This window comes from Tubulanus polymorphus, chromosome 2, assembly GCF_964204645.1.
Source record: "Tubulanus polymorphus chromosome 2, tnTubPoly1.2, whole genome shotgun sequence".
NCBI classification, from domain to species: Eukaryota; Metazoa; Nemertea; class Palaeonemertea; order Tubulaniformes; family Tubulanidae; genus Tubulanus; species Tubulanus polymorphus.
The window spans coordinates 373,753-395,849 of NC_134026.1; the positions used below are offsets into that span (position 1 = coordinate 373,753).

Below are 22,097 nucleotides of genomic sequence, written 5' to 3' on the forward strand. Positions count from 1 at the left end.
ACACATTATCATATTACACATTTACTGACAATTTATAAGACAACATTTTCACAACACTAAACTCTTTACTCCATGCACGCACATGATACAAACGTATTTCTAAATTTAAATGGACAGAATCTGATTTTTACATTTTCGCCATCGTGAAATTTTACTGTAAAAATATTGCGAAATATGCGAAGTATCTATGACTACAACAAACGAACGATGGATGAACCTCCGATCCTGCTACAACTATAATACATTCATTCATAAACTACGCACATCCATAAAATGGAATGCTTTCACAACTCAGGCAAAAAACATTCACAGGTGTTGATTTCACGCATAATGAAGCAAATACCGTACACTGCATGAAGAAGAAGCACCAAATTCAATACATATTTTGAGCTATGTGAGGCACCATTACATACATACTTATACAATGTAGCTTAGTTCATAATTCATATTAGGCTAAACAAAAATGATACCTTGTTTCTCCGCAGCGGCCGGGTCATTTTTGTTAAATATGATAAAATTTATAAACAGTTCATTTCTATAGCGGCCGGGTCTGTTATGGTAAAATTGATCACGATTTTAAAAAAAGTAATGTATAGAGTAGATAGGCGGCCGGCCGGGTCAACATTTAAGCTCAGCAGAGCCGAGAAACAAGGTATCAATTTTTTTAGCCTTAAGTCAGGTTTCGATCTGTCGAAAAATCAATTCTGGATTTCTCTTCTGACGCATTCATTTCGGAAGATTACGCTCTACCTATTTCGGAAGGGCATACTCTGTAAACCTGGACCCAGTTCCACAGTTGTGAGTTAGAGTTAACCCTGAGTTAAAGTTAGTTCATTTTCAATGAGTTAACTCAGAGTCAAATCTTAACTCAGAACTGTGGAACTGGACCCTGGTAGAGAGTTTCTAACCCAGAATCTTTCAATCGAAACCTGCCTAAGGATTTAAGAGTGGCAGCGGTGTCGGCCATTTTATAGAAAATAAATCGAGAATTTTCTAATCCCTCCCCATGAACCAGATCTTTATAACATTTAAAACGGGCGTTGCAGATATCTCTTCTAGACCCGGTCCTCAACATAATGAGTACGTAATGAATAAACAATCTTCCCAAATTTGACCCCATAAAACTTATAGAGAAATATATTAATACTCTAGTCATTTATCATACACTGTAATGATTGTAAGCTGATATCACACACACTGATAGTAGATAGAATCACTATTATTACACTGATAATCCCATTATAACCCAACTCTATATATCGATATACTCTACACACATTCATGCATTATGACTAGTATAGAAGACTTACATACATGTAACAGTCATACAAAATCGGGACACAATTTTTAAAAATTTCATCGCAGTCAAGATCAATTCATTTTTAATAAATTTTCTGAATGAACAGTGATTTTTGATTTGATTAAGCACAGATCATAGCGTATAGGCTTAGTCGGGAATGAGGCTTAAGTAGTAACCATCACCGGGGTCTGACTTCACGAATAATCAATCTCCGATATCTGTTTAGTTACGGATTATGGATTGAGAAAAACACCCCGAACCACCAGCTATTACAGACGGGTAACTGAGAACAATGAGCGACATTTCCAAAATATTCAGTCTCCACCGTTTAAAACTGGAATAACAATCTCTCAACTCGCTGAGCCGTACTCAAGGCAATATTAGCATGTTTCAAGAGATTTCTTTATCTCGATTTAGAGGAGAGAGATCAAAGAGTTATCGAACAATGAATTCAGCCACCACACCAGTATTCGAACTGCTCACGGGCCTCGGGGAGTGAACCTCAAATATCCTCTAAACCTTCCACATCTATGAACTCATCGGGTTGAATTCCGAGTATCTCTTTAGCGGCGACGGTCGCCTGTTTAATCGCTAGTTTATACGGACCACGTTTTTTCTTGTTGTATTTCGCGCGGAAATCGTCGAGGAATGGATACAACTCACAACACGGCATATTCGACATCGTTGATGAGCCGAACCACGTCACGTGCGCCATCTGGCGGATTATTACGCCGTTATCCTTCTGACTGACGGTGATGTTGAGAATTTTACCAGGCCACCACGGGAACCCGAGTATTTTACCCCAGACGATGTCTCCCGTAGCGATATACCGACTATCTCCGATGATACACTTCTCGACGCTTTGCGTATGAATTCTCATCATCAGCGGTTTAACGCGGTCCAACCTTTCTACGTCGATCGGTGAACTATCGCCGCAGTCCGAGTTCGCGTTACGATTAGTTAGGTTATCCCCGTTCGATAAAACGTAATTATCCGTTTGTTGCTGATCGTTTTCGGTTGTCGGCCGTTTACGTCGCAATCTCGTCACTAGTCCATCGGTTTGATGAATTCGCGGTTTCGGACTTTTACTACTCGCCTCGAATGCCATATTCAAATTCTCGATTAACGGAATTCCGTCCTTATTTTCGACGATTTGAATCGCGTTTTCCTGATCGGGCATCTCGTCCCCGGGAACCTCCTGGTCGCGTACGCTATGTTTATGTTTGTGTTTCTGTTTTTTTCGATGTCGATCTTTATGTTTTTTCTTGTGCGGTCGTTCCGCGCGAACATTCGAATTAAACGGCGCTTTAAGAGTCACTTTTAAACGTTCTTTCTCTTTAGCTTTTCGTAGCGATTTTTTAACCTTTTTATGTCCGTAAATACCGATATCCGAGCCGTATTCCGGGGTTCGTCCGCCGCGTGGTGTTTTCTCGATGTCACTTTTCTCGCTCAATTCACCGATATTCTCGTGATGATGATATCGACTCGTCTCGTACGCGGTGTCGTATTCGCTATCCGATTGTTCCTGATTCTGTATTTTCGGAGGTATTTTAACGACCGTACCCTTACCCTGCGGCGTATTAAACGATATCTTTATTACCGGGCTACGTTTCTTCGATGAATTGTCTGTTGACTTTATTTTCTTGGTAACCGGGTTGACCGGTTGCGCCAAATTTTCACCGATGCTTCGTTTGCGCGTGTGGATGTCGGATTTGATGATAGGTTCCGGTTTCGAGTCCACAGATTTCGTAACCGCTGTAGAATTCGAAGGCGCTTTGACATCAGGATTTTCGGGACACGTTGATTTACACTTTGAACACAGAACCTGTCGCGGTCGTAGTCTTATATTACGAATTGTCTTCTCCTTCCAACTTTTATTTAATGCTTTAACAGTTGATTGGGTGTTTACTGGAATCTGGGCGCCTGGAACTTGTAGAAAACTGTGTCTATTCGAAACGCTGATCAGATCTTTGATTACTGGAATCTCCTCGTCTTGCTTTTGAAACTCATTTTCTGTATTTTTCCTCGGTAAATTTACACCGTATGGTACATTCCTAAAACAAACACACGTGAAGATTAAAACCTACCGTTTTAAAGTAAATAAACGATGTTAAAGAGCCGCTTTTCGGTTCGGAATATGTTCGCGATTCGATTTTTCGAGCGCATTTCGATGAAATTGACACTTAAACAAAGGTATATTTCTACTTACCCAAGAGTGCTGTTCAATAAGACTCCTCGGTAAACATAACTTTGGAAGTTCAAGCATACAACGATCAGATCCTTTCCACTTTCTTCTATTGTTACGGTGTGTTTTGAGCCTTTTATAAATGGGCTTTCATTTTCTTTGAAGTCGGCCATATTGCCTCCTTCCTCGTTCATTACTGACACTGATGCGCATGCGCATTCGTAGGCTCGCAGCATCTTACTTTCACAGTATCAGTTACTGATATAAGATCAGATCCCCAAATCCGCCTAAATCCACACGATAACATCAGTCATCAATCCCAAAGTCCACTACAGTCGGATGAGAAGATCATGAAGGACCAATAAAGGGATTTCCATTGAACAGAAAATTCCAAAATTTCCAATTTTTACACCTCAATCCACTGATCAACAAAATCCACTAATAAACCTGACAAGATCATAGAAGATCCAATGAATTACAAAATAACTGAATAAATGATCAGATTTAGCTCTTTCCATAAAATTTATTTTAAAAATACATAATTCAAATGCACAAAAAGAAGTTTAAATCGGCATTAAGGGTTAAGTCTTGTAGGAATATTTCAAGCTGTCCGGACGAACTTTGGCCACTTTTCTGTATTCTTTCGCCATAGTTTTTGGACATTGCATTTCACACCAACTGATAGGCACCATGCTAACACCTGAAACAAGAAATCCATGTCTGCTATTCGCGAATTAACAAATGAATGACAAATTAAAATTTCATTATCGTTGATCGAACCTGCTTCACTCGTTGCTATAACAACCCCTAATTCATTTTCTGTTGTTGAAAGAATATATGACTGAGTATCTCCTAATGATGACTGGTTAAATCAATGTTAAGGAATTTACCAAACTTTCAGAATGATAGTTTTTGTGTATGTTTTATTAAATAAAAGGATACAACCCGGGCTAATACAATATCACCTGGCCTAAAACATTTGTACATTTCTACCTAAAAATAAAGAAACAGTTTGATAAACGAAAAGTGAATCATAGAATCACAATGGTGCGGTGAAATTCCACAATTGATAATGAACTGAAAAGGCTATGATAATTTGGGAATATTTGAGGTGGTATTTAAAAGTGATGAATATATTCAAATAAACTTTTTAAGTTCAATAACAATCGTGGAGCTTTAACATTTCAATCAATCAAATTTAAAAGTTTTTGCTCTAAGATGAAGGTTCAATGATTTAGATTGAAAGCTTTGATTTCAGTAAGGTTAATAACGTACTCTGTCCTTTTCTGTAGCTCTCACATCTTCTCTTCTACAAAAACAAAATATGAAGAATTCAGTTTTATACCTGGAACTAAGACATCATTTTTAGAATCAAGATTGTGAAAAAATGTTCCTTGCATACCTTATCATACCCCGAAATGAATCAGGCAGAAGTGCCCCGTCAACATTTAAAATGGCACATTTACAAAATCTAGGATTTACATTAGTTATCTGAAAAACAAAGCAGAAATTTCGGATTCATTATTCACTGATAAAAAATGTGACTCGACAATGTTTGAATACTGGCTACTTACCCTTACTGTTACAATAGAGCCTAACGAAGGCACAACATTCTGTTTGGAAGATGTTTGAACACTCAATGAGATCTGAAAATACAAACTCATGAATCTCACATCCAGCAATGGATCTATATGAATTACATTTTACAAGTGACACATCTCAAATCAAATTCAATCTCCAACAAACACAATATCATTAAATAATTGAAATTATTTAGTTGTGTATTAAATAACAGTTTTATTACAGTCAAATTAATGTATACATACACTGCCTTCAGAATCTGAGTTAGTTTTAACACAACCGGCTAAACTAGAATAGACAAATCCATTCCTAACGTAAGTCCCTAATCCTGGTACATGGTTCTCTTCGAGTCGACAAATTCTTTGACCTAAAACGTGATTCAAAACATCAGTTTCAAACACAGAATTAACAGATTAGCCACCTCAGGCAAGTGAGTGTCGATCAAAATGACCACATGTAAAATGCTTTTTAACACGCACAGCACCGACTTTATGGGTTAAGGGTATACTGAATAGTAGCATACTTATAGATAAAACTAACTGAACGACTGTCATTGGTATACAAATCGAATAAATGCGAGAAATATCGTGAAAAGTGGAATGAAAATTCACCTGGAACGCAAATCGTGGGCGCTGACATCTTGGATTTTTCCTAATCAAGCCGCTTGATGTCAGCACATGCGGGTGTACAACAAGACCGCGGCTTACCTAGGAAAAATATACTGAGCTACCGTTGGTTTAGGTAAAGTAAATTAAAACGCTCCTTCCCGCCCTAAGAAAAAGTGATCGAGCAAAATACTAATTGATATTTTAAGCAAATTTATTCACAGTGAAATTTTACATTAAATTAATGATTACGTTAGTTAGAAGCAAATCATTCTGAAAGACTATATGAAATACACATATCTGCTGGTGAAGTTTGACTCCATTTCTACTGAATAAAGTTCAAAAGCAGGAAGTTTTTTTAAACTGACTCCAATTGATCCAAGAATCAAAGCTATATGAGTCATATGTATGAATATAAATGAAGCGATATTGCTGAAGTTCACTATCATAAAGCGGGTAAAGCCGGCAATGATTCTTTCTGTAGTGCCTTCTCCAAATCATCAACATCATACGTGCTATTCAACTGATCAGGTGACCCGGGCGTAAACGTCGGCACTTGTGGGAATATTGAATCTGAAATATTCAATCACAGTTTTTAATTTCAAGAATTCGAAATACGAAAAATCAGTAATTTGTAAGTTTTCTTACCTTTAACAGGATTACCAGTTAATTTATCATCCAAATCACCGTCAAATTCTAATAATTCTAACTCAGCTTCCAATTCAGAAATAGAAATATCACCATCTCCATCAGTTGTTACGAAACCCTTAGACAATGCTGCACCAATCTCACCTTGTTCTTCAATAGCCTTAAATTCAAGAGAAGTTTATAGAATCTTAAGTACCACAAAATTTGGCAATCAAGCCAAGATATCATCAGGTTTATACTAAGTCTAGGACTGGCTTACCTCTTCTAAATTGCACATTGTGTCATCAATTTTACTAATTGAAACATCACCGCGAGAAGTTTTCAATATATCGGTACCGATTTCATATGATTCAAGAATCTACAACAAATAAAACATTGACGATATTTTCTAGAATATGTTTCCATTATCAGAGCGAGAAGGTGAATGTTGAGAGACGATTGTTTCAAACCTTTTTGTCCGATTCAGAATTGCGTATTTTCTGTAACATATCTTGAATGTTCAACAAAGCTGTTTCTCTTTTATCGATGAGAAGACATAAATTCTTTTTACCCCGCAGCGAAGTCCGTGCCTAAAAAATTGAGATATAGAAATTAAAATATTGGGGGTAAACTTATTTTGAAAGATGACAACAATATTAAGATAGTACTCACTGATGACTTTTGGCCTTTTTTCACAAAACTTTTCGCTTCTGTCAAACGACTAATAATAAATAAACATTTTCAATAAAGTAACAACTCATCAATAGAAATATTATTATAAAGAAATGGAGCTACGCAGATTTTCCACTCACTTTTCAACATCTTGGTATAATTTCTCAATTTCGTGCTGTAAGGCTTGTTCTGTTCTCTTCAGTCTGAAAACACACAGTTCATCAAAATACTGAATAAACTGATTTGAATTATTCAAATAGAATTAAATTCTGTATCGATTTCTTACTTGATTGTTTTTTTGTCAGTTTCTGTGATCAGAATTACTTTTTCTTCGTCTTTCTTACAGAATTTAACGATCTGAAAATCGAAGAACTAGATTACACTAGAGAATTTGTATTTTGTAAGGAATAATTTGAAAATGTCTGATCTCAATTTTTACCTTGTCGTAACCTTTCTCTTCTGCGATGTGAACTTTGCCGTTTTTCTGAAGCGTCAATAAAGACAGGTTGAACGAAGTCTCGTCAGAACAGATATGTTTACACCTCGACATCAATACTGAATAATCCACTAAATGATCCAACACATCAACCTGCATCGTGCGTTGATAGAAATCTAGTATTTTAGATGACATTTCCTGCAATGAAAACAAGTACAATAAATAAAAGATTAGAGACAAGAATAGTAAGTAATCGCTGCAGTGTCTGAATATCAATTGATCTTACCAGATACCCCAGAAACAAGGGCTAGAGATATGAGACTAATCAAGGATGAGGTCGGTGAATAAAAACTGACCATTAAGAGTTGACCATCAAAACAATAGAGAAACACAAAAGTATATGATGCATATTTGCTGGTAAAGGTGAAAATACAGACGAAATTCTTATCAAAATTTCAAACATTTGCATTTGAGAAATTAGAGATTTTTCACAATACATCTCCCCCTCACACTAAATACTCTATTGCTTAGTCATTTTTCCTGGACCTGATAAGAGAACCCTGTACTACATCATCTAGAATTCAGACCACCTCACCCGCCCTGTCACTGTCAACATACCTGAATCAGTTCCGATAATACGTATTGTCCTTCTGTTATACAATCTTTATCAGACGAACCGACAACAGTTTTCAAAGTCCACGAGAACGGTTTCCTTACAAACACATCGACCCCCCATGACATCCAACTGCTGTTTAATTCCTTCTCAATATCTTCTTTTTTCTTAAGTTTTCCTTCACTAAAAAAGGAAGAGAATCATCATTTAAATACAATCAGATTATCAATTTAAGATGAAGAGTTAATGCAACTTCTCACCCCCGGTTTGGGCCCTACAAAATCGAAAATGAAATAAAATAAGCCAAGGGTTATTTTATTCATACCTGACCAGTTCATGGACAACTTTTGCCAAACATTTTGGCGTCCTTCCATTTCGTTTGAAATTATTGGCAACAGATTTAGCGTCGACGATTGCAGTATTGGTGTGTTCGAGGTCTGATAAAATGAGTTTCTTCCAAAAGTTCATTTTCGAGTTCCATGAATTGAGATTTACGTCGCGATTATTCCTGAACGGAGCGAAATAATTATCCATCTTTGGATCGTCTTTCCACTGATCGGGAAAATGAGACCGATTATCTTCTGCCATCGCGACCAAATCCCAAAATCCACGCAAAAATCACGTCAAAAATTTGAAAAATCTCTAAAAAGTCAATGTGGAGCCGATATTCTCGGAAACGAAATACAACAGGAAGTAACTGCTCAACCGCATACTCGCGTACCTCCGGCGTAACGTCATCACACCGGTCTTTATCCGAGGTAAATTGCTAATTATTAGATAATTACGGTTAATTACCGCAAACGAACCTTCGTAATCAATAGTTAAGATTGTTTTTAATGAGTTAAAACTGTTAATTGGTGTGAAATGTTTGGAACCGGCGCAATATCTTATATAAATGAGTGTTTTAATGAATTGGGCTGTTGAGAAAATATGATACGCGGAAGAACGGTAGAGAAACGCTGCGGGCCTTTCACTCGTTTACCAGTAAAATCGCTTAATAAATTCTGTCTAATTTGATATTTTGGGCTAACTGCAGTTTGGGTCACCTATCCACTGGGTGGCGCTAGTGTTATTAAAGAATAGTGTGATGGTAAGGTTAGGTACATACCATTAGGGACACCTAAACTGCAGTCATACCGATATTTTTACAATTTCTGTTTTTCAGATAAGGAAATAGTGAGTATGGCTCAAAAGCGCAATTCTAGTTGGTTGAGCGCAGCTCTGTTGTTACTATGCGCTGCTGGTATCGCAGTATGTGCCTACGCTTATCACGTTGAAACTAGTAAAGAGAATGACGCCTCGTATCGGGCTTATTGCGATCTCAGCGAATACATTAGCTGTTCGAAAGTTTTTACTTCTCGGTAAGAAGAAGAAAATACTGACATGGAAACTCATCTGTAAGGATCTACTTTCAATGACGAGTGGAATTTATATTTTCAGATATGGAAGAGGATTCGGGTTATTTGAACATATCTTCGGTAAAGACAGTCTTATCAACCAACCAAACAGTATTTTCGGAATAGGGTTCTATATAATTCAGTCATTATTAGGTAAGTGTACAGTGAAATTCTGCTGAATTCATGAAATTTGTCCTCATTTAGCAGGACTGATAATGGTCTGCAGAGTCGCTGAGTAAATGATCCAAGTGTCTCTGAAGTATGATTGTAAGACATTACCGTTCCAAGATTCATAATAATGACCCTTAAACAGACAGACATTGTAACAGTATCACGGGCTACTCTTCAGCGGATAAAAAGAGCATGCTAAATTACCCTTTTGAATAATATTACACTCTTTTGAACAACTGAAACTACCCTTTTCCCAGTTTGTTTGGACTTAGAATATATAAATTATGACTTCAGTGACTTTCGGAAATGAATTCTTTTGTTTGATTTTATTCAGAATTCGGCAAAAGTTCAACGACAACGAAGATTCAAATTGGAACGTCGATCGTAGCGAATTTAGGTTCGGTTTATTTGGGATACGTATTGTTTTATATCCTCGGTGATTTCTGCATTGTTTGCGTATCGATGTACGTAGTGAATTTCACTATACTCGTAGTGAACGTCCAGTCGTTGAGAGGACTGAAAAAACCGCAAAAACAACAAACATCGTCGTCTAAGAAGAAAAAGAAGGCGACGTTGACTTCGGATAACAGCAGCAGCAACAAAGACAACAATAAAGTAGAGAAACAAGCGGCGAAAGAAAAACCTACCAAAAAGAAAGACCAGAAGAAAAAGCGTCAAAAACAGAACTAGCACCGCAGTTCAGTGTTGTCCTTTAGGCAGGTTTCGATCGAACGTATTCTGATTATTAATTCCGACCGGCTGCTTCTATCAACGATGCAGACTACGCTATTCCATAACACGTAGAGCATATTCTAGTGGAAACGAAAGCGCCAGAAGAGAATTCCGGAATCGGTAATTCCCGATCGAAACCTGCCTTAGTTGTCTCAGGTGCAGCCTGTTTTAACAGCTTCGGTCATTTTTGGCAATAACGAAAAATAACATTTCGATCAACTACAAAAATCAACGAAAATCTTTTAGGAGTAAAATAATAGCTGTGGACTTTCATTCCAACCTGCTGTTAGATAATGAATACCTATCGTATAATTATTGAACTATGCAATACAGTGTGTGAGTCTGCGTGCCTTTCTATCAATATCTTCAAATTTACTGTAAATACGATCAACAGATTTAATAATGCCAATAGTACCACTGTATTAATAGTTTGCTCAAACAACGATTATACGGCTAGATTCCGCCTTACTCTGTACTCTACAGGTTAGGCTAAACAAAAATGATATATTGTTTCTCCGCAGCGGCCGGGTCATTTTTGTAAAATATGATAAAATTTATAAACAGTTCATTTCTATAGTCTGTTATGGTAAAATTGATCACGATTTTAAAAAAAAGTAATGTATAGGGTAGATAGGCGGCCGGGTCAACATTTAAGCTCAGCAAAGCGGAGAAACAAGGTATCAATTTTTTTTTGCCTTATCACAGCTATAGTTTATTCCAGATAATTTTCCCACAGGGTTTGATCGGTATCGAGTAAGGTCGAGTCTACTGTATAGATTAATAAACTAGATTCAGGATTATTAATTATGACAAGAGCAATTTTTAAAAATACTCTCCGCGAAAAGTATATTGTTAATTGTAATAATATATTTAAGTATTATAATCTATTCATGTTGTAAACATGCTTCTTAATTCAGTACAACGATTTTATTTGTGTTCAAAACCAGTTCATTGTAATTTTAGTTCGATAAATTATTGGGAAACGACGTTATTTTGTCTTTTTGTGCGTGTACCCTATTATCATATCTGTGTAAAATGTACGCACTTTGAAATGAACGAGCTATTTTTTATAACCTACAACTGTCTTAGTCATTTTCTTATCGAAGCTACCCAGTATAACGTGTACTATGACACAGTACAGTTTTATCTACGACCCTCGACTGAGACAGGATGCAATTTTTCTCCAAATATCTATGATTTTATTAGCGTTAATACAAAACACTTCAACAAATATAAATTATGTACAACTTATGTCTACGATAAGTCTATCAGTTACAATCAGTAAACATAAAAGGCCATTCATTAATAAGTAAGGCACCAATGAGCGGCGCTCTGACCACTTCTCCCTATGAACATATGCACACATGACTGACATTAACGAAAACCTCATGAATGGCCCATGAGCACAAACAGACATGAGTAATGATGATTATTTAACAATTTATCTTCCGCAGTTCTGACTAAACTTTTATATAAAAAGGTATTTTGGTTTCTCTTACAAGTTAAGACTGTCAGATAATAAATTGTTGAATCATGAACAGTGGGTTTTGCTCATTGAAATCTGAATTATGGGAATAGTCTACCGGTCACAAATAGACATTTCTAATTAATCATAAATCAGTTCTTACAGTTGATAATTGGCTTCAGAGGTGAAACCGGATATATAAACTAATTTTAATAGTCTATTTCAACCAACAAGTATAGTAACTGGGTCCTGTATTTTCGACACAATTTCAGCATTGTTTTGAAGCTGATGTGGTTTAATAAGAGTTTCGATCCTATCAATGATTCAGTATCACAGTTTAAATCCTGAATGAATCGCGGCGACTCCGAAAGTGAGATTTTCAAAAGTCGCAAAACGAAAACCAGCGTCTTCAATCATTTCTTTGAACTCTTCCTGTAATAAACATCAGTTCAACTTTTTATTACATCAAACAATTTGGAAAAATAGATCTGTGATGGATGTGAATAAATGAATGAATACCTGATTTGGGAATTTTCGTATACTTTCGACTAGATATTGATAAGATTTCCAATCACCGGCTAGAATCTGACCCATTACTGGTATCACTTGGAAAGAATACAGATCATACACACTGAAATAAAAGATTTACTCTCAGGTTAACACAATTTAATTACCACATATCTTCTAGGAAAATTGGCAATTAGAACCTAAGACCAGTACTTAATAAACAACTTGAACGAACCTTCTTAAAGCCGAGTTGGTTACTTCACTAAATTCAAGACACATAAATCTACCGCCAGGTTTTAGAACTCTGTACGCATCTTGTAAAACCTGAAAGAGAAATTTCAACTCATAAAACTGTCTGCCCAGAAAAACAATCATATTTCAATCATCCACACCTGGTTCCACTGATGTTTGGACTCTAAAAACTAAACTCAGTTCGAATGTCTACGAGTTAAGACAACAGGATCAAGAAATCGGAACTCGATCGCGATAAAGTCAGAATTATTCAATCTCGAATAAATAATGACTGTGAAAAACAGTGACAAGTTTATACAGATGATGACTCACACACTTGGCTACTTGAATTGGAAATACTCAAAATTGGGACTAAAAAAATAGTGACGTCTTCAGCAATGTGATGACTTATCCCAAGACCAAATTTGACACTGAACTACCAAGATTCTCAATTACTTACTTTATCCACGTGTGTACAATTTCGTATTCCGAATGCTATTGTATAAGCATCAAAACTGTCACTTTCCAATGGCAGATTTTCAGCATTTCCTTGAATCCATCTCATACCGTGAGTAAAACCTTTATTCAGAGCTTTCTGTTTCCCAACATCGAGCATTGCTTGATTAATATCAACAACCGTGATTAGACTTTCGCTGGAGTCTTTAATGTCGACATCTTCAGTAGTTTCTGGATCAATGATTGATGGAGTTGTGTCAGCTATGTGAGTTACAGGTGCCTGAATGTACTGTTGAAATCTGAAGGCAATATCTCCTGCAAAATACATTCCAAATACTAATGATTAACAGAATGTCAAATGGCTCTACTTTTCCAAAGCAATAAACAGCTAATTCCAAATTTAAAATGTCACAAATCTTTTTGAAATTCTTATATCAGTAAGTTTAACATCTCTAAATCCTAGGAATAATTTCTGGCACTGTCACAGTAAGAAGTCGATGTCAATATCTGCGGAAGTGTAACTGTTTTGATGCAGAAAGCACCAGATATTGATACCCAGTGATTTTGGAGCAGCACATAGCATGCATTAGTGAAACAGGGCATTTGTTCCAGAGAATTCATTTGGACATTTATCATTTCATCACGCGCAGCCCGTAGTTGAAGTTTGGATGGAAGCTTAGATCATTCAGTATCCCACGTACCGGTGTACCTGGGATACTGGATGATCTTAGCTACTATTCACCTACAAATTTCAACTACGAGCCCCAGTGGAGGTAGAACTGTGGAGGAGGGGCCGGGGGCTGGCGCTACAGACCTGTACCACCAGCTACATCAACTAATTTTGTCTGTGGAGTCGGATTCAATCTACGAATGAAATGATCTTTCCACAAGCGATGAACCCCGGCACTCATAGCGTCATTCATCAAATCGTATCTGGTCGCTACGTTTTCAAAAACGTCATACACTAAAAAAAAATCGAATTCCAGTTAGTCTTACACCCGCAATACTGGTTCAAGAATATGATCATCCCTAATTTGCAAACAACCCAAAATCCCTCCAGCTCGATAAACTTGCCTTTTTCTTGCTTTTCTTCTTCTTTGACAGTAGTGAAACCGAAATGGGTCGTTTTATCAGATCGTTCGGCTTCATTCGACAGCGCTCGACTAATAATTCGGGAAGATGGAAATGTATTTGATCGCAAAATATTCCTCGAAACGATGCTTTTCAGAACTTTCGCCATGGTAATGGATATTTCATGTACCCTGAAATCATTGACGTCACGATGACTGAGAAAATACGTCAATTTAACCAACAACTAGTGTTGGAACCTAACCCTAGTGTTGGCCTGGTGAATAAACGCAGAAACCCTAGTGTTGCCCTGTTTTATAAACGCAGTAACCCTAGTGTTGCCCTGTTTAATAAACGCAGTAACCCTAGTGTTGGCCTGTTTAATAAACGCAGTAACCCTAGTGTTGGCCTGTTTGATAAACCCAGTAACCCTAGTGGTGGCCTGGGAAATAAACGCAGTAACCCTGGTGTTGGCCTGATTGATAAACGCAGTAACCCTAGTGTTGGCCTGTTTAATAAACGCAGTTGACCTAGTGTTGGCCTGGGAAATAAACGCAGTAACCCTAGTGTTGGCCTGGTAAATAAACGCAGAAACCTTAGTGTTGGCCTGTTTGATAAACGCAGTAACCCTAGTGTTGGCCTGTTTAATAAACGCAGTTACCCTAGTGTTGGCCTGGGAAATAAACGCAGTAACCCTAGTGTTGGCCTGGAAATAAACGCAGTAACCCTAGTGTTGGCCTGTTAATAAACGCAGAAACCCTAGTGTTAGCCTGTTAATAAACGCATTTATCCTAGTGTTTGCCTGGTGAATAGACGTAGTTACGATTGTACTATTCAGAATTACCACAGTATGAAACACGACCCGGCCGGCCGCGGCCGCGGTCACACGTCTGAACACGGCCGGTGAGCGGGAATCAGTCTAAATGTATTGGGTGACAGAGAATTTTGAAGACATTTTTGGAGGCTGTCAGAAGGCCTTATGCTCTTATCTCCAATTTCCTCACATCGCGTTTTCTTTTTCAAATGCTGCGACTTCTTTGATAGAGATTCTTCCATAATTTTATCAGTGGATTTCTTGATTCAGGCCGTGCTTCCAATTATTTGCGGCTGAAATTTTCAAATTGAACCACGATCTGGTCTTCGATTAGAGGAAATTAAGTTTCTAATTTTGAGATCCGTCCTCGACTGATGGAACCACCAACTGGACGAACAGACGATCCGGGCATCTACCACCGATCAGTTCCAGCGTATGGTCAGCCTGTGCTAATTAAGTGAACCAGATCTCAGTCCTCAGTCCTCCCCGTTGCCAAACGCCACTCTATCAGATAGAGAAAAACTGAAATTGCGGCGGAGTTCTGCATCGAGAGCCAATGTGGACGGTTTTCGAGGGACGTTAATAAGATAGTTTTTCTTCTAATACATACATTTATTCATATGATAAGTAAAAAAAGCCATGTCATGGTTAAACGTCTTATAAAACAGCAGCTTTATGCGTGGAGTCATCGCATCCCATTAATTACATTTTTAATGTATTTGCTTATTCATTTGTAAAAAGGTTACTTGAAAATAAATCATATCATATCATATCCCTCAATTCATTTCAACTATCCCTGCTGGCTTTTTCTCATGTATTGAGCTTGGCAGTAGCAATTACACGAATATTTTTCAGATACTAATTGATGTTACAAAATAATTATGCTTTCACTAAAACTAAACAAACTCTGCATAAACTATCCGTATACATAATAAATAATCTATAACATCACATGACATTTTGTCTGGATATCACATTTTGATCCATCGATTTTTAAGTCCGGCTACTAAAATAATAAGAAAATACACACGACAAAAATCATCTATGACATTTTGTTTGGATTTCTGATTCAATGGCGCTAGGGAAATAATATGTAAACACAAAACGAGATAAACCGTGGTCAAATTCTGTTTGAATTTCTCATTTACGTCATGCTACTAAAATCAGTAACAAACCACCTTAAAAAAACTGGGGTCATGGTTTCATAGACCGGATGTCAAAAGTTCTGAGACTCCGCAATATGGATAACAACCATCAATGATAAAACATCATGGTAATAACTGATAAATTCCAAAAGGGATTATTTCGTCTCCAAATCTATTAAACTCGGCCCCATATCACATTTTGTTATTTTTTTTTTGTCAAATCGTTGATTTATATGACGCTACTGATTTTACTCGTCAGCTCCACGCCACCTCTATCATTCACGCCAGGTTTCTCCTGTATCGCGTCTTCGTCTGCGATATAATCATCTTCGCTTTTTGAACAGCACCATTTGAAGATCTTCACGAACGCGAATTCGATAAATTCGCAAACCGTCAAAACGCTTGCACCGACACAAAGGCCCATCATTCCACCAAAATCACCTATAAGATTTTGTTAGAAATGTTAAAGATTGATGAGAATTTGGCATCAACAAGCTCGTTAAATGCTTTTAAATCCTTATTGAAGACTCATCTTTTTAGACAACATTTTTACTAAATCGTCTCTAGACTTTAACCGATGCTGTACTAAAAGCATCAATATTATATTGCATCTCGATTGTTCTTCTTTTAGATTCTGTAAAGCGCCTTAGAGCCTTTTGGAATAAGGCGCTATATAAGTTTTATATAATAATAATAAAAGAATTTAAACGAAATGAAATGTTTTTAAGATTATTTAACTTACTGATTAACTGTGAACGAGTCGTCGCTTTTTCCTGATTAAAGGAGGTATAAGATAAACGTGGGTAATACAAATTGAGGTAAATTATGTTGTCCCTACGGAAAGAAAACATCATAATTTAGAGACATTCGCGAAACATTAACCTTAAAATGATTCGTCGAGGTCGTGAGGTTTTTGAAATACAAACCTGACGTAATTAGCGGATAGATTGAGAGCTGTCTGAAGAGCATCGGCCGCGTGGCGGTTTGGAAATGAGGAGAAACTTAAATTGATGTCGTATATTTCTTCTTTACACGCCGTACCACACGAGTTATAACACGATTTAAACGCTGTTATATAATCAGCATTGTCTAAAACAAAGAAATCATCAAATCACATTGCAAAAAAACTAAGAGTATTTCAGAGAAGTATCTATCATGTTTAGAAGACGAAAATGTTGGAAAATTGAATAGCGCTGGAAACCTGCAGGCCATATATTCATCAAAGGATATTGTAATATACTTTTTTTCTTGGTGAAAAGATTGAGAATAATGACGAGAGAAATCCCACAATAACGAAGCCAAGATTGAAAAATTCTATATCAGAATGATTGTATTTGAGGAGCGACGTTTCGGCTAACAACTGTTAGCCATCATCAGGCGTACTTTCTCGTTATTGTGGGATTTCTCTCATCATCATCGTACACGGATATTGTGTATCTTCTCGTCTAATTGATAATAATGTTTGCGGTAGCCTTACTGAGCAGAGGCATCATGCACATTTTGACGTCATACGGTTCACAAACACGGATATTTCCTACAAAATAGAAGCGACCTTATTTATGTCGTGAAGTCAGATTCATATCAGGTTCCAGTCCCCACAGTTCTTGCTGATGAGATTTAGCTTTTGAGTTAAAACATATAGGAAATAAAGTAATTTTAGAGTCAAACTGAACCGACAGGTCTATATGAAGCCGAGTCCTTTGTCCTTTCTGACACAAATGGGAAAATTTGAGTCGACTCCGAGGATCACATTCAAAAAGCTTTCGAGAATTAGTCTATATATAGATGTATAGAACACGGGAGTAATGTGGATACAAGTACGTGAAAAGACTGTTTTTAACTGGAAATAATGAAATGGATATTTCCATCGATATCATGCATGCAAACATGAAATTAAACGATGGTGTTCTATTTCCTACTAACTTCTATACGAGGAAGTAAATAGCGGCCTGCACTGACAATTATTCGCGATAATATCAGCTTCACATTCTAATTCACATCCAGCCAATGAATATCTGTCTTCGTATCTCAGCTTCTTCTCCGCGCAGTTCCCGTACGGTTTCGGTAAGTTCGTTTTCTATATCGATACAATTGAGAAAAAAAACATTACCATCCCCTAAAAAAACTACTATCAGTTTTATAGCTCAAGATGAAAGCGGAAGGAATCATCAAAGTTTTATGGATAGGTTTTTGTAGTCGTTATTACCTTATCAAGTTTCAGAGCACCGATAGCGTATGTACCGGGGGACAGAGCGGTGCCGTACGCGGTTACTAACTCTCCGGGTTCATAACGAGGATGTAGATATATCGATAAACCTGCCTGCATATTTCCATCCAGATTTTCTAATAATATATGAATAATTTGGAAAAAAAAGTTAATTCGGCTCAAAAAGTTGAGAACCACCGAATAGGTCTGGCGTTGCAATTCATCCAGGACCGAGTTTCGTAGATGTTTGGGCAAACTAATCCCTGGGACACATTTTGAAATTTGTCAGTTATTATCACGGTTATTATCTCATTGTCATATTTTTGGTAGTTGTCAGATGTAGCTTACATATCCGATCAATGAAACCAGGTCCGTGGAAACACTTAGAAGTTTTTTCAATTTTAGATAACACCAACTGATTATATATTTACCAGAATATTCGAATTGTCGTAGATCCCATAGTATAGTCATTCCATGTTCTCCTCCTGGGGTTTTCTGCGAGAACGATTTACCGATATCAGGGTGATTAAAAGTGGCACATTCTCCATCTTTAGTCCAAGTAGTTCTGTAGTATTCACGCGCGTCGCAGCCTATCGTGTCTTCCGGCGCTAAAGTGGCCGCCTCATCGTGGCCGACTATAAAACAGCCCAGGATATTTTTACTGAAGTCCTTTTTAGCTGTTTTTTCAATAACGTAAGAATAATCCCACGGACGTCCAGTGTAGTTAGTGTAACGGGCTTTCATCTGTCCGTCGTAACTTTCATTCTTTAAAAACAAACGTCCGAACCAACCGAAATTACCGAATCCAAATAGAATGTAATTAATCAACTCAGAGTCCGACGGCGGAATACCAATTTCTGAAATAGTTTTTGGTTGAGAAGAAAAGTATTTCAGTAAATGTTGGGTACGATTTCTATCAAACGACAAGAACGAACAAACCTTACCCGTAAGAGCACTTCTATTAAGGCGATTGGAATCACAAATTGTAATCGCTGGGAAATCTATAGTTCCATTCGACTGCGAACGAAAATACGATGGAAAATGCGATCGTTTTTAGAGAGAAACCGATGTAAGATTCACAGCGTTTTATCTCTACTCACCTCAATCGAGATCGAAGTCGTCGATTTGTATTTTCCAAAATCCTCGATCAAGCCGAAGAGTTCCTCTAACAGAAATCCGAACAGAATTAATACGACTATTATCCACAGCGCTCGCCTCCAACAGCTTTTTACTGAGGCGATTCGTTTCAATCCGTGACAAGTTGTATTAGAAGCGAATTCCACTTCATCGTGGCCGCAACACTTACAACAGTGTCGTGACCTACGTTTTGCCTTGGACGCCTTTTGAGGCGAATCTTCGGTGAAATTCATTTTGTCTCCTCCGTTTCTAAACGCAGTTGATTCCGTCAGAAATCCCTCGTCCATTGATTATGAAATCCCTAACATCATAAGAAAACAAAAGTTCAGGATACGCCCAATTTACAGCAACGCGGTAAGACATGTATGTATCACAGAACTAATCCACCTTTTCACTACGAATCAAATTGTTCGTTATAATTATTAGCGATTTCCTTAGAAACATTTGCTACCATGAGATCAGATATTTAAAGCCCTTTACAACAGTTTATATTTATATATACACGTATATGCCTGCACTATGTGAAATGGAATTTTGAATTAAGGTATGAAATACGTTCTGAATTCTATAGAGAAATCACACATTTTCTAATCGGATAAGATTTATTTTCAGACACCTGGAACCAAACTGCCCGAATGTCCAAGGTGTTTCAATGCTACAATAATATTGTTCCCTTTTACTCGTTTTGATTGGACGAAACAAATAATAAGGTTCACCCCGTGTCCTCTCATTGGATCTGAAACAGACTAATTCCGAGGTTTCATTGGATAAAACAGATCACTTCCGGTACATCCAACATTCCGTGTTGAAGTTACATAAATATGTTATTTGTTCGAAATCTATTTACTTATTTACAAGTGAATTAAAAGCCGATTCTTATAATTAATTACATACGCTTTATCGGATTGCGTGGTGAATGTTGTAATGGGCTTCGATCAGGTTTCTATTTTGACATAATAAACCCGCACCACGTCACGTCCACCTCTATAATTAATCTCATTAACTTAACGACTATAGAATTCATTAACTGGTTGCATTCTATAGATATCTGATTTCATACAATGAAAGTACATATTTATGTAAAATTATGTAAAGTACTTTCGAATCAAAAGTTCCACCATCAAATATAGACATTTTAACCATTATTCAATCAGAAAATCTCTACTCTCACCTCGAGGAACTTTTTTTAAAACTTATATTCACTTGTGATGAGAGAAAGCTTATAAACCTATAAACTATCTCTTGTAAATCAAATATCTGACATGTATTTTTTATGAGCGTGTTGGAGCAGGTACCACTTTTGACATTTTCAAAGCTATTCTAAAAAAATTGCGAATGTTGCGCGCGTACAAAAGAAATGATTATAATATCCTTATTCACAAGCGTTGATTTTATTACCATCATCAGTAATACAAAAAGTCCGGTGTATTATGTATGAACTAGGACAGTTTAACTGATCATTTCATGTTCTGATTAACGATATGATATATTCATTTATTCGTGTATATGGTCGGACTGAATGTATGAATGAAAAGAACGTTTTTTATTTCTCGTCTATTTACCTTGTCTTTTGTGCGGCTTAAATAGATATGTATATATATATTGTCTGACAATGTCTGTATAGTACAGAATGTATACGAATCAAAATATTCACATGTCATTTACGTAAGGGGCAATGATTGATAAGATAGCTGTCTAATGATAGTTTTATAGATGATAAATCGACTAGACCGGTTTCTATGGACCTCTTCTGAATGTCTAATGGATTAACGTCAGAAAGTGACTTCCTCGACTAAAAGCAAATGTAGAGGAAATGACCGTTCCTTTCACGCTGCATCAGAATATCAACTAAGGTAACAACTTACTGATCGAAAACCAACGATGAGATATGTTTGATCATCAGTATTAGCTCATTGATGAAATGACTACTAAAAGGCCCGTTTGTATCGCCAGAAGATGATGCTGAACACGTTATAATTAAGCGCTAATCAATATAATCAGTAGGAATTACTCACATTTTACACGCACGAACCCTCTTTCGATATATCACAATAATAACTAAAGCTCTCATTTACATTTCACCCGCGGCCAGACGAGTTTTCGCGAACTCAACGCAAGACTAACAGAAACCAGTTTAAGAGATCGGCGGGAAACTATATATGACTAGAAAACAATATCAACATTTGGCGATTATGCAAAACGGTCCCCAGTGTTGAATAATTTATTTTTATAAGTGTATTTCGTAAAAGTATCGTGATGGGGTGGGTTTTTTTGCGGTGAAAATCCCCCACTTTTTTGACTTGAAGTGCAAGAGACAATCTTAAATTCAATTTATTCATATTAACAAAAACACATCTCTCCAGGTATTTTTTATATTAACATATCCAATTTATTGATATTTTACTGCACAGTAAAACAAAAGAATATCATGAGCATAAAATAATGAGAATCCCACAATGATAATGAAAGACAAAGTCCGAAATTAATTTCTAGAGCCAATAATTTCTTCGACGTTTCGACAATATTCTTATAGTCATCTTCAGGAATTATTTACGGAAGAAAATACTAAAGAACGGTATGGGAACGCATACGACGAAATTATTTTTGTTTGATCGTAAATTAATCAAAGTCGATGTTTTCAATTTCAATCGCCAGAAATCGTTTTTGATTCGCTGAAGAAATTACAGAACCAGGGCCGTACATTTACATATCAAATGAAGGGAAATTATCAGGTTTTTAAATGTATTTG

The 22,097-nt window shown here is 36.8% G+C and overlaps 7 protein-coding genes across 7 annotated transcripts in view; 2 read left to right on the plus strand and 5 right to left on the minus strand.

The window, feature by feature from the left end:
- Positions 1 to 1,802: 1,802 nt before the first annotated feature.
- LOC141900855 (PWWP domain-containing protein 2B-like) lies at positions 1,803 to 3,658 on the minus strand. The gene is made up of 2 exons (XM_074787903.1): positions 3,510 to 3,658; positions 1,803 to 3,354 (listed from the first exon to the last, which is right to left on the minus strand). The coding sequence occupies exons 1-2, from the start codon at positions 3,656 to 3,658 to the stop codon at positions 1,803 to 1,805; spliced, it is 1,701 nt and encodes a 566-aa protein (XP_074644004.1).
- Positions 3,659 to 3,998: 340 nt separating this feature from the next.
- On the minus strand, positions 3,999 to 5,791 carry LOC141898524 (exosome complex component CSL4-like). The gene is made up of 8 exons (XM_074784461.1): positions 5,678 to 5,791; positions 5,312 to 5,433; positions 5,060 to 5,131; positions 4,888 to 4,976; positions 4,761 to 4,794; positions 4,428 to 4,478; positions 4,266 to 4,347; positions 3,999 to 4,185 (listed from the first exon to the last, which is right to left on the minus strand). Exons 1-8 carry the CDS (start codon positions 5,703 to 5,705, stop codon positions 4,067 to 4,069), a joined length of 597 nt encoding a protein of 198 aa, XP_074640562.1. The 5' UTR covers positions 5,706 to 5,791; the 3' UTR covers positions 3,999 to 4,066.
- A 122-nt stretch (positions 5,792 to 5,913) lies between these two features.
- Positions 5,914 to 8,677, minus strand: LOC141898523 (charged multivesicular body protein 7-like). The gene is made up of 10 exons (XM_074784460.1): positions 8,345 to 8,677; positions 8,025 to 8,202; positions 7,410 to 7,604; positions 7,257 to 7,327; positions 7,111 to 7,173; positions 6,971 to 7,019; positions 6,769 to 6,888; positions 6,579 to 6,677; positions 6,320 to 6,479; positions 5,914 to 6,244 (listed from the first exon to the last, which is right to left on the minus strand). The coding sequence occupies exons 1-10, from the start codon at positions 8,605 to 8,607 to the stop codon at positions 6,117 to 6,119; spliced, it is 1,326 nt and encodes a 441-aa protein (XP_074640561.1). The 5' UTR covers positions 8,608 to 8,677; the 3' UTR covers positions 5,914 to 6,116.
- Positions 8,678 to 8,728: 51 nt separating this feature from the next.
- LOC141899821 (vitamin K epoxide reductase complex subunit 1-like protein 1) lies at positions 8,729 to 11,233 on the plus strand. Its single transcript, XM_074786371.1, has 4 exons — positions 8,729 to 8,777; positions 9,185 to 9,380; positions 9,460 to 9,569; positions 9,922 to 11,233. Exons 2-4 carry the CDS (start codon positions 9,202 to 9,204, stop codon positions 10,275 to 10,277), a joined length of 645 nt encoding a protein of 214 aa, XP_074642472.1. The 5' UTR covers positions 8,729 to 8,777; positions 9,185 to 9,201; the 3' UTR covers positions 10,278 to 11,233.
- A 140-nt stretch (positions 11,234 to 11,373) lies between these two features.
- Positions 11,374 to 14,221, minus strand: LOC141899820 (2-methoxy-6-polyprenyl-1,4-benzoquinol methylase, mitochondrial-like). The gene is made up of 6 exons (XM_074786370.1): positions 14,053 to 14,221; positions 13,793 to 13,942; positions 12,983 to 13,293; positions 12,527 to 12,615; positions 12,304 to 12,415; positions 11,374 to 12,216 (listed from the first exon to the last, which is right to left on the minus strand). The coding sequence occupies exons 1-6, from the start codon at positions 14,216 to 14,218 to the stop codon at positions 12,115 to 12,117; spliced, it is 930 nt and encodes a 309-aa protein (XP_074642471.1). The 5' UTR covers positions 14,219 to 14,221; the 3' UTR covers positions 11,374 to 12,114.
- Positions 14,222 to 15,502: 1,281 nt separating this feature from the next.
- On the minus strand, positions 15,503 to 21,450 carry LOC141898810 (bile acid-sensitive ion channel-like). The gene is made up of 10 exons (XM_074784921.1): positions 21,364 to 21,450; positions 19,312 to 19,649; positions 19,156 to 19,228; positions 18,643 to 19,068; positions 18,212 to 18,348; positions 17,929 to 18,082; positions 17,483 to 17,539; positions 16,932 to 17,094; positions 16,748 to 16,839; positions 15,503 to 16,446 (listed from the first exon to the last, which is right to left on the minus strand). Exons 2-10 carry the CDS (start codon positions 19,633 to 19,635, stop codon positions 16,235 to 16,237), a joined length of 1,638 nt encoding a protein of 545 aa, XP_074641022.1. The 5' UTR covers positions 19,636 to 19,649; positions 21,364 to 21,450; the 3' UTR covers positions 15,503 to 16,234.
- Positions 17,967 to 22,097, plus strand: part of LOC141898808 (piwi-like protein 1) — a 14,364-nt gene continuing 10,233 nt past the window's right edge. Inside the window, exon 1 of the mRNA XM_074784920.1 lies at positions 17,967 to 18,069. The gene's annotated coding sequence lies outside the window, so the exon portion shown is untranslated. The remainder of the gene's footprint in view (positions 18,070 to 22,097) is intronic.